Source organism: Ochotona princeps, chromosome 16 (assembly GCF_030435755.1).
Source record: "Ochotona princeps isolate mOchPri1 chromosome 16, mOchPri1.hap1, whole genome shotgun sequence".
Taxonomy (NCBI): domain Eukaryota; kingdom Metazoa; phylum Chordata; class Mammalia; order Lagomorpha; family Ochotonidae; genus Ochotona; species Ochotona princeps.
This window is the reverse complement of record NC_080847.1, coordinates 53,619,074-53,635,186: the sequence shown is the minus strand read 5'-3', so window position 1 is coordinate 53,635,186 and position 16,113 is coordinate 53,619,074. Positions and strand designations below refer to the sequence as shown.

At 56.2% G+C, this 16,113-nt stretch overlaps 1 protein-coding gene across 1 annotated transcript; it reads left to right on the top strand.

The window, feature by feature from the left end:
- The first annotated feature begins 3,605 nt into the window (after positions 1–3,605).
- AP2S1 (adaptor related protein complex 2 subunit sigma 1) lies at positions 3,606–10,307 on the top strand. The gene is made up of 5 exons (XM_036492617.2): positions 3,606–3,863; positions 8,006–8,155; positions 9,476–9,589; positions 9,807–9,866; positions 10,006–10,307. Exons 1-5 carry the CDS (start codon positions 3,861–3,863, stop codon positions 10,105–10,107), a joined length of 429 nt encoding a protein of 142 aa, XP_036348510.1. The 5' UTR covers positions 3,606–3,860; the 3' UTR covers positions 10,108–10,307.
- Positions 10,308–16,113: the final 5,806 nt, after the last annotated feature.

Here is a 16,113-nt window from a genome sequence, read left to right as displayed (position 1 = left end):
CCCAGGCACATTAGGGGGAGCTGGATCAGAAAAGGAGGAGCAGGGACTCCAACCCACGCCATATGTCTACACTGCTGGCCCAAGAGCAAGTTCTACAACATCCCATGAAATAAATGCTTTCTGATCAAAAGATGTTCTCACTAAAGTTTTTTTTTTTCACAAAATTTAGAGCGGTTAAGGCATTACATCTGATTTTTAAAACATAACTATTTTTTACAGATTTATTATTTTTTTAAGATTTATTTATTTTATTGGAAAGGCAGATGTACAAAGACGAGGAGAGACAGAGAGGAAGATCTTCCGTCCAATGATTCACTCCCCAAGTGGCCACAACGGCCGGTGCTGTGCCGATCCAAAGCCAGGAGCCAGGAGCTTCTTTCTGGGTCTCCCACGCAGGTGCAGGGTCCCAAGGCTTTGGGCCGTCCTCCACTGCTTTCCCAGGCCACAAGCAGGGAGCTGAATGGGAAGTGGAGCTGCCAGGATTAGAACTGGCACACATATGGGATCCCGGCATGTGCAAGGTGAGAACTCCACACCTGGCCCTGGACATCATTTTAAAAACTTTTGGTTAAAACGTGTTAGAATGCTAACCACATGTACGAGCTATCATGGCAAACTCGGGCTGGTGACTTTTGAACTCTTTGGAGGGAGCAGGGAACAGGAGAAGCCCCAGACACCCAGACCTCTGTGCATGGCAAGCCCCCCCTGATTGATGGGAAGTGTGTGAAGAGCCGCAGCTCCTGCCAAGAGCAGACATAGCTCACTGTGCACCCCAGACACCCTCTCTTGGGGTCTCTCAACTCCGCCTTATCCCACAACCCTCTGCTTCTCGGAACTTCCTTTGTGTGGCCTCCTTGATTTTGCCTTGACCCTTCAGTCTTGAATAAAAATGATCACAATGTCCCAGGCAACATGCCGAAATGTCTGAAGATCCGTTCGCTTAACCCTCACCACACGGAGCGCGTGGCCAGCTAGCAAGTGGCAGGTGTGGGCTGAGGCCCACGGCGCAGCAGTCAGGTGACCCACGGCACAACACACCTGTTCTTCCTAGCCTGAAGTTCTGTTTGGGCGTCACTCACTTTAACAGGGGAACCCTTTGAACCCCAGCAGGTTCCAGTCTGGCAAATGGCCCATGATTAAGACTTGCTAATGAGGAAGTGAATGCCTCCAATGTCAAGACGCTGGTGGTAGACAAAAAGTCCTTGTCCACTGACCCCTACCGTGCTTGCAGGTGCAAACTCTTCCGGAAGGCATAGCCTCTCACCCTGCAGCCTTATACGACCGGAATCCAAGCCAACACAGACCACTCTTGGCCACATTCCTCGTTTGCCATCAGTGGTCTTTCTGTCCCACGACCCTGTAAGCCCTGGGAGGGCAGGACCAGCCTTGATCGTTCAATCCCAAACCCGGCGCGGAGAGCCTTGGAACAGCACCGGCCCAGCTCTCAGCTCTGCAGGGCGGGAGATGGGGCATGGCCACTGTGAAGCAAAAACCAAGCACAGGAAGCAAGCTTCCCTGGGGGCAGCCGCCCCCGCGTGCACCCAGCCAGCCTCCACTGCAGCAAAAATAAACACCCGAGTAAACAATCAGCCGGCTGAGAGAAGGGCTGACTGCTGGTTTGGGCCACTGTCCAGATCTCCCAAATGTCGCTCTGGGAGGAGAGGAGGAGAGCCGAATGGCTGGAAGAGGACTGTGGAGATGTGGAGGTGAAAGCCCGAGGGGGGTTGGAGGGTCATGGAGCAACCTGTACAAGAGTTTTTGGTTGATTTTTTGTTTTGTTTTGTTTTTGCAAAGAGGGTAGGGTAGGGTAGCAGGGCTATATACTCTCACTCCCCAAGGTCTGGTGGGGACCGGGTCTGCGCGTGAGGCCGCAGCGCCACCTGCAAACCAAACTGAGGAAGCGGCAGGTGGCTGAAGCTGCTACCCGCGGAGGCCAGCGTGTCCGGCGGCGGCCAGCTCCTCCGCCATTGGCCAAGAGGGCAGCCAATCACCACGAAGGAAGCGGAGGCGGGGATGCTCAGTTTAGCTTTGCAGTCCCGGGACCTGGCTGCGGCTTGACAGGTAGTGAGCATGCATCGAATCTTTGCAGGTCTCTGTTTACAAACTTAACACATTGTACATTTTTAATGTATTTGAAAGGAAAGCAGAAGCAGAGCGTTCTTCCCATCTGCTGTTTCAGACCCCGCATGACCTCCGCAGCCGGGGCTGGACCTGGCTAAAACCAGGAGTCTTGGAACTATAGGTGAGTGTGAGGACTTCAACTGCTGACACCTGCTGCCTCCCAGGGTGTGCTGGGGGCTGGACGGGAAGCAGAGCCAAGACTCTGCTCCATGAACTTCAGTGTGGGAGACCGCCCCAAAAGGCACCATAAACTGCAGCCGTATGCTCACCTCATACTCGTAAAAACATTGAGATTCCAGTATAACACACATTGAGAAATAAGCAAGTGGCAACGGTAGGGCTTTGTGAAAATTCACAGGGAAGGGGCCTGGTGCGATAGCCTAATGGCTAAAGCCCTTACCTTGCATTGCGCCAGGATCCCATATGGGCGCCGGTTCTAATCCCGGCAGCTCCACTTCCCATCCAGCTCCCTGCTTGTGGCCTGGGAAAGCAGTGGAGGACGGCCCAAAGCCTTGAGACTCTGCACCGCATGGGAGACCTGGTAGAAGCTCCTGGTTTCTATCGACTAAGCTCTAGCGAGGACCTTAACCATTACGCTATTGTGCTGAGCCCAAACAGCATAATTAAAAAAAACATTTAGGGCCTGGCGCAATAGCCTAGTAGATAAAGTCCTTGCCTTGAACGCACTGGGATCCCATTTGGGCGCCAGTTCTAATCCCGGCAGCTCCATTTCCCATCCAGCTCCCTGCTTGTGGCCTGGGAAAGCAGTCGAGGATGGCCCAAAGCCTTGGGACCCTGCACCCATGTGGGAGACCCAGAAGAGGTTACTGGTTCCCGGCTTCAGATCGGCTCAGCACCGGCCATGGCGGTCACTTGGGGAGTGAATCATTGGACGGAAGATCTTCCTCTCTGTCTCTCCTCTCTGTATATCTGACTTTGTAATAAAAATACGTAAATCTTTTTTAAAAAAAACATTTATTTATTTCTATTGTAAAGTCAGATATACAGAGAGGAGGAGAGACAGAGAGGAAGATCTTTTGTCCGTTAATTCACTCCCAAGCGCCCGCAACAGCCGGAGCTGCATCGATCTAAGCCAGGAGCCAGGAGTCGCCTTTGGGTCTCCCACAGGGGTGCTGGGTCCCAGTGCTCTGGGGCGTCCTGGACTGCCTTCCCAGGCTACAAGCAGGGAGGTGGATGGGAAGTGGAGCAGCCGGGACATGAACCGGTTTGCATATGGATCCTGACACATGCAAGGCGAGGATTTAACTATTGAGCCATCGCACCGGAGCCCAGTCCAGTTTTTTGTTGAAAACTACTATTCCTAGAATGCTGTGCTCTCCCGAAGGGCGGGTTGAGTGGGCAAGGCTACCAGGACTACATTTCCCGCAATGCAATACGCCCGCTGGCTGCCAAGCATGTCGGGAAATGTATTCCTCTGAGGGGAAGCTTAGCCCAGAACTCCCACCATGCATTTGGGTTCTGAGTCGTTTGGAGACAAGAAGAGACAGTCGCGCAGCCTGCTGGGAAGCCGACCCTCCGCTTTCCCCCAGCAGCTGGACGAACGGGAGGGCGCTGCCCATTCGTGGAACTCCAAGTCCCAGCAAGCTGTGCGCGCGAGCGAGGGCAGGCGGGTCCTCCTGCGGAAGTCCGTTCCGGCCCTAGCCGCCCCGACTGCAGCCTGAGCCAGAGCCGCTCAGTCGCCGCGGGACCTGGGCAGCTGGGGTCCATCGGGGGTCGCCATGGTAACGGGGCGCGCTCCCGACGGGGGCGGGCGGGGAGCGGGGGGGTCCACGGGTGGACTGCCGAGGCTCGGGCCCGTGCTGACCAGCCATGCCCTGGACGCCGAGGTGTGGGGCGGGCGCTTGGGATCGGGGCCGAGAAGGGGGCGCCCCCGACCCTCGGGGTGCGCCGAGGACCGAGGCGTTCTCGAAGGCAGCTATCTCCCATCGCTAGCCTGGCAGGTGCAGGGGGGGCGTTGGGAGCGGGACCCGATCCTGCAGCGGCGGGGGATTCCTTAGAATGGACTGACGCTGGAGAAAATTAGGGTAGGGGCCGCCCGAGGAGAGAGGGCTTGCAGGTCGCCGGCGAACACTCGGGATGAATGAGGGAGGCGCTGGAATAGGGGTGCCTTTTGGAGGGACAGACGGGAGTTGGCAGGGTGGGTCAGCTTGCAGGTCACGAGGTTCGGGGAGGGGGCTCCTGGGACCAGCTCTGAGCACTGGGTTTCGGGGGGCCAGGGTGAGGGGCTTGGGGATGAAACCAGGGTTCTTTGGCCGAAGTGGGGTAGCAGGGACAGGCCTGAGAGATGGACGGTCCATGGGGTCAGGGCCTTCTAGAAGGGGGGCTGGCGAGAGGGGAGGAGGCAGGGGAAGAAAATGGGGTATGCGCTGGGGCTGTGGAAGTCGGCGGCCCAGCTGGCTGTCCACTCCACTGGCCAGCCTGGGGCTCTCCCTCCAGCCGCCTGGCTTGGGTCTTTGCCACTCGCTTCTTTCCTCCTGCTCAGGCCCCCGGCCCTGCTAGGAAGTGGTTCTCCCTGGCTCAGCAGAAGGAGTTCTTGGAAGGAGAAGTCACATCCTCTTCCTGTCCCCGCTGGGTGGGCTGGAGAGGAGGGAGGGGTCGAGGGGGTGTCGGAAAGAAAGCAGGTTCCTTTTAAAGGGGGCAAGGCAGGGTCGGGAGCCCCTGGTTGGGGGTTCTGTGCAGCCTGCGAACTTCCTTTCCCAATCCTTTGTGACCCTGGGTGTCACAGGGGCTTGAGTGCGTGTCACAAACCAACGCGCTCCAGAGCCTGGCTTCCTGGCAGGGGGTGTGTGGGTTGTGGTGTTTAGGAACTCACATCTTGAGCATGGTGCTGCCAAGAGCCGGTACTTCTGCCGTGTTCGGTGGCAGAGGGTCAGGGAAGATGCTCAGACTGGCCCCCACCCCAGGGAGTGGCATTGGGTCCCCGCCACGCCACCACGTGGCACACCAGATTGACTTCCTAGCCCTTGGCTTTGGGCTGGCCTGATCCCAGACACTGTGGGCGTGTGGGGACCTGTGAGTGGGAGGTGGGAGCTTGCTCTCCTCTCTCTCCTTCTTAAAATAACAAAGAAAAAAAAAGGGGGGGCTTGTGAGAGAATAGAATGAAAAGATGGTGCTGCAGAAAGACTTGAAACCCTGTAGATCCTCAGAATACACGTCATGGTGAACTTTCGAAAGATGCATTTTTATGTGTGGATTTCAATGCTCTGTCCCAAGATAATGGATGGCTCAATTAGCTAATCCTCCACCTGCAAGCACCTGCATCTCATATGGATGCCTGGCCACTCCATTTCCCATCCAGCTCCCTGCTTATGGCCTGGGAAAGCAGCGGAGATGGCCCAAGGCCTTTGGGAGACCCTAAAGAAGCTTCTGGCTTCTGGTTTCAGATCAACTCAGCTCTGGCCATTGCAGACATTGGGGAATGGATGAGCAGGTGGAAGATCTTTTTCTCAGGCTACTCTTCTCTTTGTAAATCTTACCTTTCCAATAAAAATAAATAAATCTTAAAAGTATAAATGTATCTTTTAAAAAATGAAGACAAAGTTTTAGTTGAGAGTCCGAGCAGGAGAGTTGATGGATGGATATGACGCTGGCACCTGCTGGATGATCCCCAAGTGCCTCCAACAAGTAGGTCTGGACCAGCTCACGGCTGGGACCCAGCAGCTCCAGCCAGGTCTCCCCTGTGGGTGGCAGAAGCCCCGTGACTTGAACCCTCACCCCCTGCCTCCCAGGGTGCGTGTCAACAGGCAGCTGAGCTGGGATTCAACCCAGGCGCTCCAGAGTCGGATGTAAGCAACCACTTAACGGGCCGGACCAACACCCACCCCTCAATGTAGCTTCTCAGTGGGTGTTCCATGGACTTTTAAAAAATTTATATATATATATATATATATTTTTTAAAGATTTATTTATTTTTATTGCAAAGTCAGATATACAGAGAGGAGGAGAGACAGAGAAGAAGATCTTCCGTCCCATGATTCACTCCCCAAGTGAGCCGCAACGGGAACCAGGAACCTCCTCCAGGTCTCCCACGTGAGTGCAGTGAGTACAGTGAGTGCAGGGTCCCAAGGCTTTGGGCCGTCCTTGACTGCTTTCCCAGGCCACAAGCAGGGAGCTGGATGGGAGGTGGAGCTGCCGGGATTAGAACCGGCGCTCATATGGGATCCCGGTGCATTCAAGTGGAGGACTTTAGCCACTAGGCTATTGCGCCGGGCCCGAACTTTTTTTTGTTAGATTTATTTATTTTTATTGCAAAGTCAGATATACAGAGAGGAGGAGACACAGAGAGGAAGATCTTCCATCCACTGATTCACTCCCCAAGCGGCCACAATGGCCAGAGCTGAGCTAATCTGAAGCCAGAAGCCCAGAGCCTCTTCCAGGTCTCCCACACAGGGTACAGGGTCCCAAGGCTTTGGGCCATCCTTGACTGCTTTCCCAAGCTGCAAGCAGGGAGCTGGATGAGAAGCAGGGCTGCCGGGATTAGAACTGGCGCCCAAATGGAATCCCGGTGCATTTAAGGCGAGGAGTTCAGCCGCTAGGCTATGACACTAGGCCCTCCATGAACTTTTGAAAGTACTTTCATATGACACCCTTGTTCTGTTGATCACCTGCTACGTGAGTCTGGGAGACTGTCCTGATGTCCGAGGCCCAGGGAGGTTGAGCTGCTCAGGGACACACAGCCAGAAGCAGGCAATGCCAGGATTTGTTCCGGCTCTGAACCTGTGCCGTCAGCCAGACAGCGTGGGGAAACCTCATTGTACTGGGCGCTCTGTGCACAGTGGGTGTTAGTTTCCATGGTCACCCTGTGTCTGGCCTGGCTTTCTCGAGTCCATCACAACAGGCTTCCCAGACATGAGTCATGTACAAGCAGAGGGCACATCAAACATGACTGAGCCAGGCACCTCACTGGGCACCGTGTGTATGTGAGGGGATTGGTTTACGTATTTGAAACAGAGTTACGGAGAGGGAGAAAAGGAGGGACATTTTGTCCACCGGCTCACTGCCCAAATGACCGCAGGCAAGAGCTTGGAACTCCGTCTGGGTCTCCCTCGTGGGTACAAGGGCCCAAGCGCTTGGGCCGTCTTCTGCTGCCTTCCCAGGCATGTCAGCAGGGAGCTGGATCGCAAGCAGGGCAGCTAGGACTGCAACCAGGCACTCCAGTATGGGCTGTGGGCTTAACCTGCTGTGCCCCCAGGCCAGCCCCTGGCGGTGTTGAAAACACGGTGACTTTCGGACGGCTGTATATATTGATATGTCAAGAATCAGCAAGCTTTCTGTGTTGTATGTGGATGAGTTCAGAGCAGCGCATTATCCTTCAGTTAAAAAAACAAGAACAAAACCTCATAGGGCCAGCATTGTACGGCATCCCATAGGGCCCCCGGTCAAATCCCGCCTGCTCTGCTGGCCATCCAGCTCCCTGCTAATGCGCCTGGGAAAGCAGCGGAGGACGGCCAAGTCCTTGGGCCTCTGCACCCATGTGGGAGACCCAGATGAAGCTCCTGGCTTTGGCCATTGGGGAGGGAAGCAGTGGGTGAAAGGTTCTCTCTCTCTCTCTAGCTCTGCCTTTCAAAACACTAATTAAATCTCGGAGAAAAATAAAAACAAAGTAAGACAAAGGGGCCAAGCGTGAAGTCTGAAATGCAGACATTTCTTCCACTGCCCCAGCCCTTGCGCTCCCTGAAAGACTTGTTTTGGGGAGACGTAGGTGGGTGGGGCTGTGTGGGAGAGGGGCCAGGGGGTGGGTGGGCAGTCACTCCCTTGGGGGCTCCCCGCCGGCCCGGCTGAGCTCTGGGGAGCAGGCCCTGGGCCCGCTCTGGCTTGGGGGGGCCTCTCACTGCCCTCCCCTCTCCTCCTGCCGTCCCCCCAGATCCGCTTCATCCTGATCCAGAACCGGGCGGGCAAGACGCGTCTGGCCAAGTGGTACATGCAGTTCGACGACGACGAGAAGCAGAAGCTGATCGAGGAGGTGCACGCCGTGGTGACGGTCCGGGACGCCAAGCACACCAACTTCGTGGAGGTGACCCTGGGTCCCACCTCCCCTCCTTCTGCTTCTCTTCAGCCCTCGCCCCCAGCCCAGCCCCACCCTTCATCCACGCCCTGTGGGAGCTGAGGAGTCTCCACTCTACTTCCCCCGCCCAGGCTGGCCAGCCCTGCCGGCGTGTGGCGGTGATGCAGGGCCGGCCCGGATCCCACACTGCCTTTGCTTGTTCAGTGTCCTTGCCTCCAGAAAGCTCCATCTCATGCGTCTCTGATGCTAGCCTGCTTGAAAGAACAGGCCCACGGCGTGGCAGGACGCAGCACGCATGTCCAGGGCGGCCTGTGCCCTGCCCTGTTCCGGCACCCCCGCCCGGGGCACCAGATGCCCTGGTGTGCAGGAGAGAGATAGGAGAGGTGATGGAGGCCAATAGGCAACAGGCAGCTGTGGTGTGTGTGTGTGTGTGTGTGTGTGTGTGTATGGCAGGGGGAGAGTTCTGCCTGGCGGGGAGAGCAGCGTGGCAAGGCATAGATTGACAGGTGACCTTGTGAGGATAGAGAGTGAGAGGAGATGATGGGTAAGAGAGAGAAAGCGGGTAATCTAAGACAGGGGAGAGCATGTGCAAAGGCCCTGAGGCAGCAGCATGCCTGGAGCCTGCCAGGAGCAGCAGTTGGGTCAGCTGGGGAGGGGCAGGGCAGGGGAATGTTGTCAGGTAGGTGCCGCAGGGGCCTGTCCGCCGTGGGGAGGACGTGGCCACTCCATCCTGGTCTTGGATAGCAGGGGCCCAAGTACTGGCCTGGTCCGGTCCCCGGCTATTGCAGCCATTTTGGGGACTGAATTGGTGCATGGAAGATCTGTCACTCTGGCTCTCAAATCAGCAAGAACGTCTTAAAAACAAAAAAATCACCGCTCCCTCCCCCCAAAATCCGATTACCAATGTTGGCATTCGTGGTCGCCACCAGATGGCGCCAGACTCACAGCCTGGGCCGGTCCACCCGGGACGTGCAGATGCCCACGGCTGTCTCTTTAAGTACTTAACACACACGCGTGTCCTGGACCAGGCGTTCTTTCTTGCGGGCCGTCATGCGCCTGTTGTATTTACATGCCTTGCACCTGCGGGAGGGCAGCATCTGGGACGCTGCCTGTGCACGCAGTGGATGCCCGCGGGATGGATGGCGGCTGGGATGAGTGCTGTGAGCCCAGGGCGGGGCCGGGGCAAGGCCAGGCCTGTGTCCATTCCCCACTATACCTCCCCGAGACCTAGGACTGAGTGTGTGTGCCGAATGCCCAGGCCACCCGCTCCGCCCCGCGTGCCGCGCCCTGTGCCTGCCCCTCACTCACTCACGGCCCCTCTGCCCACAGTTCCGCAACTTCAAGATCATCTACCGACGCTACGCCGGTCTCTACTTCTGCATCTGCGTGGACGTCAATGACAACAACCTGGCCTATCTGGAGGCTATCCACAACTTCGTGGAGGTGCGTGGACGGGGCGGCGTGCCTCCTTTCCACGGGCCCCGTCTGCATCTTTGCGCCGCACCTGCGCGCCCTGTTCCCATTGCTGGCGGCAGAGCCAGCCTCCCCTCTGTCTTGTTTCCGGAGGTCACTGCCCTCACTCAGCCCTGTCCCGTTGCTGCTTCCTGCATCTCTCCCCGCCTGTTCCTACCATCTCCCATCGCCTGCCTTCCCCACGCAGGTCTTAAACGAGTATTTTCACAACGTCTGTGAACTGGACCTAGTGTTCAACTTCTACAAGGTAGGGATTCCCCCTTCTTACCAGGGGTCTCAGCGGTGTCAGACATGCCCCCCGCTCCTGCCTGGTAGGACCCAGTCCTGCCTCCCGCGTGGGAGGGCGCTTCTCACCCTGGGTGCCCTGCCCCGGCCCGCCCCTCCAGGTCTACACGGTAGTGGATGAGATGTTCCTGGCGGGCGAGATCCGCGAGACGAGCCAGACCAAGGTACTGAAGCAGCTGCTGATGCTACAGTCACTGGAGTGAGGCGGTGCCGCCCCAGCCTCGCCTGCTCGCCACCCCTGCCGGCCCTGCCGGTCTGGGCCCCGAGGGAGGAGACTGCTCCCCCCAGTCCCCTCGCAAGCAGAGGCTCCCGCGTATCCCGCATACCCTGTGCCACTGTCACGTGATGCTGTGCGTGTGCGTGCGTGTGCCTGGAGCCCCCAATAAACCTGTGGTCTCACCCAGCCTCCCTGTGTCTCAGCCCCTGCCTGCCAGGCTTCCCTGGGCACCGGGGACCCTGGCTCTGCTGGTGACAGGCTGGCTGGCTCTGAGCGCCTGCCTGGCACCCCAAGTGTCCCTTGCTAAAGCTTCCATGAGAAAGAGTCCGTTTCTCAGCCCAAAGTGACAGGGCTGGGCAGTGGCCAGCAGAGGCTCGCGTAAGGCGCTGTGCCCCATTCCTGTGTCACCCAGCAGTAGTCCTGGTGGCCCTCGGACCAGGGCATGGGACACATGTTCATGTGAGACTGCCCCGCACCTGCCTGGACTTGGAGCTTTTCCCCCCTGAAGTGTCTCTGGCCACTGTGTGATGACCAGTGTGTTTTCAGCGCCCCCTAGCATGGTGCTGTGGCAGGTGTCATGGCTGCCAGCCACACCTGTGACCTGCCCCACAGCAAGCCGAGCACAGCTCTGGGTGTGGGTCAGCCCAGCTTCAGGGTCCAGGCTGCAGCAGGTGGTCCATCCCAGGTGGGACCCTGAGCAGCTGAGCCACAGCACCTGTCTCGCCTCAGTCAGCTCAGGGGGAAAATGGATCACTCACAGTGTATGTCACTGATGTGTTCATGTGTTTTTTTTTTTTTTAAGATTTATTTATTTTGGGCCTGGCGGCGTGGCCTAGCGGCTAAAGTCCTTTCCTTGAACGCACCGTGATCCCATGTGGGCGCCGGTTCTAATCCCGGCAGCTCCACTTCCCATCCAGCTCCCTGCTTGTGGCCTGGGAAAGCAGTTCAGGATGGCCCAATGCATTGGGACCCTGCACCCACGTGGGAGACCTGGAAGAGGTTCCAGGTTCCCGGCTTCGGATCGGCGCACACCGGCCCGTTGCGGCTCACTTGGGGAGTGAATCATGGGATGGAAGATCTTCCTCTCTGTCTCTCCTCCTTTCTGTATATCTGACTTTGTAATAAAAATAAGTCTTTAGGGCTCGGCAGCGTGGCCTAGTGGCTAAGGTCCTCGCCTTGATCCCATGTGGCCGCTGGTTGTGGTCCCGGCAGCTCCATTTCCTCTCTGTCTCTCCTCCTCTCAGTATATCTGACTTTGTAATAAAAATAAAATAAATCTTAAAAAAAAAATCTTTTTTAAAAAAAGATTTATTTATTTTATTGGAAAGGCAGATGTACAGAGAGAAGAGACAGAGAGGAAGATCCTCCGTCCGATGATTTTTTTTCTAGATTTATTTATTTTTTATTACAGTCAGATATACAGAGAAGAGGAGAGACAGAGAGGAAGATCTTCCGTCCGATGATTCACTCCCCAAGTGACCATAACAGCCAGTGCTGAGCCAATCCGATGCCAGGAGCCAGGCCTTCTTTCCAGGTCTCCCACACGAGTTCAGGGTCCCAAAGCTTTGGGCCGTCCTCGACTGCTTTCCCAGGCCACAAGCAGGGAGCTGGATGGGAAGTGGAGCTGCTGGGATTAGAACCGGCGCTCATATGGGATCCCGGTGCATTCAAGTGGAGGACTTTAGCCTCTAGGCTATTGTGCCAGGCCCTATGTGTTCATATGTTACACGGGTTCCACTTGGGGGCGAGTTGCAAATGGTGCGGGTACCAGTGAGCCCACACTCATTCCACAGGCTTTATTGTTTTTTGTTGGAAAGTCAGATATACAGAGACAGAAAGATCTTCTGTCCATTGACTCGCTCCCCAAAGAGGCCACAATGGCTGGAGTTGAGCTGATCCAAAGCCAGAAGCCAGGAGTCTCTTCCGGGTCTCCCATGCGGATACAGGGTCCCAAGGCTTTGGGCCGTCCTCGACTGCTTTTCCAGGCCACAAGCAGGGAGTTGGGTGGGAAGTGGAGCAGCCAGGACATGAATTGGTGCCCATATGGGATCCCGGCACATGCAAAGCGAACCATTTAGCCATTGAGCCATCATGCCGCCCTCCCCCCAAGCAGCATTTAACCACTGCGCCCAACATCTGCCTCTCCTGAGGTCAGTGAGTAGATGCTGGGAGATGCGGTGCAGTGTTGGGACTGCAAGAGGGAAACAGCAGCAAGTGAGCGGACAGGAATGGCCTGATCATCCGGGGATGAGGCCGGGGTGGGGCCCTGTAAATGGTGAGCACAGCCCTGGCACTCCTCCAAGCCTCAGCCCCCCATAGCGCGTCTCAGGCACAGCCATGAAGCAGGGGTTCGAGTCCCCAGGTTGGCTGCGTCGTGCACGCTGCAGGCAGCAGGTCAGGGCCCTGGTCCTGGGACCCCTGTTCCTCACCTGAGAGACCCGAGACAGGGTGAGCTCCAGTGTCTACCTGGCCCACCGCGGCCGTCAAGGGCACTGGGCCGAGTGAATCCACAGATGGCTGACGATTCTCCTTCTCTGTGCCCTACAAATCAGTGCACCTTCAGGCTTGCATGTGGCTTGGCAGTGGGTGGCCACGGGCAGAGCCCAGTGGCAGCGACAGTGGGTCAGGTGGCTGGGTTCCTGTTCCCCATGGGACTCAAGTTGGACCTACATTGAGTTTCTGGCTCCTGGCGTTTGATGCCCCCTGCCTGTTGGCGGGCTGGACCAGTGGATGGAAACTCTTTGTCGGCCTGTCTCTCGCAGGAGGTACATCCGGGAAGGCAAGAGTCTCTGGAAGGTTGTCCTGGAGTTCAACGTGCACTTTGTTTCTGACTCAGCAATCCACTCCTGCTTATTTGCCCCTAAGAAACACACAGCCTCGTGGCTACACACACACACACACATACACATGTCCACGCTGGCTCATGGCAGCTCACCTTCGAGGAATCCAAAAGCAGGGGACGCCTGCAGGCTGTGTGTGCAACCTGCCGAGGATAACTGACCAGGGAGAGGGCTGGGGCTGGCGGTCAGGTGCCCCTTGGGCCGCAGCACCCCATCCTGGAAAGCCTGAGTTCAGGTTCCAGCTCCCGGCTGAAGCCCTGGGAGACCACAGGTGCCTGCTCAAAGGCCTGGGTCCCTGTCATTCATGTGGGAGACCAGAAGGGGGAGCTCCTGGCTCCTGATTTCAACCAGATCCAGCCTGGCTGTTGCAGGCAGGCATGCTGGAAGTGAACCGGTGACTAGCTCTTTCAGATAAATAACAATGAATAAAAGTTAAGAAAAAAAAATCCCACACACGGTCACTATGAAGATGCATTTTTAAAGACATTATTTGGGAGCTGGCACAGCAACCTAGTGGCTAGTCCTTGCACGCACCAGAATCCTTTGTGGATGCCAGTTCATATCCCGGCTGCTCCACTTCCCATCCAGCTCCCTGCTTGTGGCCTGGGAAAGCAGTTGAGGATGGCCCAAAGCCTTGGGACCCTGCACCCACGTGGGAGACCCGGAAGAAGCTCCTGGTTCCTGGCTTCTGATCGGCTTAGCTCCAGCTGTTGTGCTCACTCAGGGATGGAAGATCTTTCTTTGTGTGTGTGTTTCTCCTTCTCTCTCTGTAAATCTGCCTTTCCAATAAAAATAAGTAAATATTTAAAAAATAGCAGGAAGGAGAGAGAGGGGGAATCAGGAACAAGGAGCAGCATGGTGGGGCGTCCCTGTGCTGACCTCCGGGCTCTCCCCAGGCCAGTGCCTGGACTACTCAACGGGCACTGTTTCTATGGAGCTCGTTGGAGCAGACATGCCACTGAGTCACAAGCCTAGCAGCTAGGTTTTTCTGAGTTTCCCATCGTGGCTCAGGGATCCAAGCACTTGGGCCACCTACTGCTGCATTCCCAGGTCACAGGCAGGGAGCTGGATTGGAAGTGGAGCAGCCGGGACTCGAACTGGTGCCCCTACAGGATGCCAGCTTCAAGGGTGGAGACTTTACCTTCTAAGTCACATGTCAGCACCCCCCCCCACACACACACAGGTGTTCTTTAATAAGGGAGCAATGGTGGGAGGATTGGGGCTCAGAGATAAAGCAGAGAAGGAGGCCCAGAAGGAAGACGGCCACCGGCAGCTGCAGTGGGAGCCCCAAAATGCTGAGCGCATGGTCTTGGATGCGCAGCCCCACACCTCGTGAGCCACTGGTGGTGCCTTGTTGCAGCAGCCACCCTGGCACGCTCAGGCACGACGGAGACAAAGTGAGAAAAGAGAACAGGCGGGATCGGCTCGAGGTTGGAGAGCAGCAGTGCAGCCAGAGACAGGGAAGACCAGGGCTCGGGGCTTGCGCAAGAGAAGAGGAAGTAGCAAAACAAGAAAACAGAAAGCCCCAAACAGCTCACATATCCACGGGGACAGAGGTCATCTTCCCTGCTTTCTTTCTTTTATTTTTTTTAAAGATTTACTTTATTTTTATTGGAAAGGCAGATATACAGAGAAGAGGAGAGACAGAGAGGAAGATCTTCCGTCCAATGATTCACTCCCCAAGCAGCTTCAATGGCCGGTGCTGCGCCAATCCGAAGCCAGGAGCCAGGAACTTCTTTCCAGGTCTCCCATGCATGTACAGGGTCCCAAGGCTTTGGGCTGTGCTCGACTGCTTTCCCGGGCCACAGGCAGGGAGCTGGATGGAAGTGGAGTTGCCGGGATTAGAACTGGCACCCATGTGGGATCCTGGCGCGGTCAAGGCGAGGACCTTAACCATTACGCTATCGCGCCGGGTACCCCTTCTTTCTTTAAACAACAGTGATGGTGAGGACAAGTACTGTGGCAGAATGGGTTAGGTTGCTGCCCGATGTGCTGGCATCCCACATAAGCACTACCGGTTCAAGTCCCAGCTCTTTCTTCGGCTGCCTTCTTGCGTACATGAGAAGGAAGTACAAGACAACCCCTGGACTAGGGTCCCTGCCACCCACATGGCAGCGCTGGGTGGAGCTGCAGGCCGCTGACTTCAGCCCAGCCCAGCCATGGCTCTTGTGGCCATCTGGGGAGTGAATCAGCACTGTCACTCTGCCTTTCAGATAAAACAAATACATCTTTTTAAAAAAGGTAGTGATAGTCTCTAAGGATTTTTAAATATTTATTTGAGTGGCAAAGAGAGAAAGAGAATGAAGTGTCCAGGCTGGGCTAAGCCCGAAACCAGGAGCCAGGACCTCAGTCCAACCAGTGGCAGGGACCCAAGGACTTGGTCATCGCTGCTGCCCCTGGGGCTGCCTTAGCAGGGAGCTGGACTCAGAGGGTACTTCCAAATGGGAGCGAGGGTCCTCTGCTTATTTTTTTTTATGCAGTGTTTGTTGTTATTCTTCTTAAAGATTTTTTTTTTCTTATTGGAAAGGCAGATACACAGAGAGGAGGAGAGACAGAGAGAAAGGTCTTCTGTCTGATGGTTCACCCCCCCCAAGTGGCCGCAATGGCCAGAGCTGAGCTGATCTGAAGCCAGGAGCCTCTTCCTGGCCTCTCACACGGGTGCAGGGTCCCAAGGCTTTGGGCCGTCCTCAGTTGCTTTCCCAGGCCATAAGCTGGATGGAAAATGGAGCAGCCAGACACGAACCAGTGCCCATATGGGATCCCAGTGCATGCAAGGCGAGATTTTTAGCCACTGAGCCATTACACCAGGCCCTTTTGCTTTTTAAAGATTTATTTATTTTCCTTTGAAAAACAGTTGCAGAGAGGTCTTCCATTCGCTGGCACATTTCCCAAGTGTCTGCAATGGCCAGCGCTAGGCCGGTCTGAAGCCAGGAGCCAGGGTCCCAAGGACTTGAGCTATTTCCCACCGCCTTCCCAGGTACGTTAGCAGAACAGCCAGGACTTGAGTCAGCGCTCCACTGTGGGATGCCAGCATCACAAGAGATGGCCAAGCCACTTGCTACAGTGCTGACCTCTTAGGACACAAAGTGCTAGCCATCCGGTCATCGATCAGTTGTACACAAATGAAAACCTCTGGCCATCTGCCGGCACTA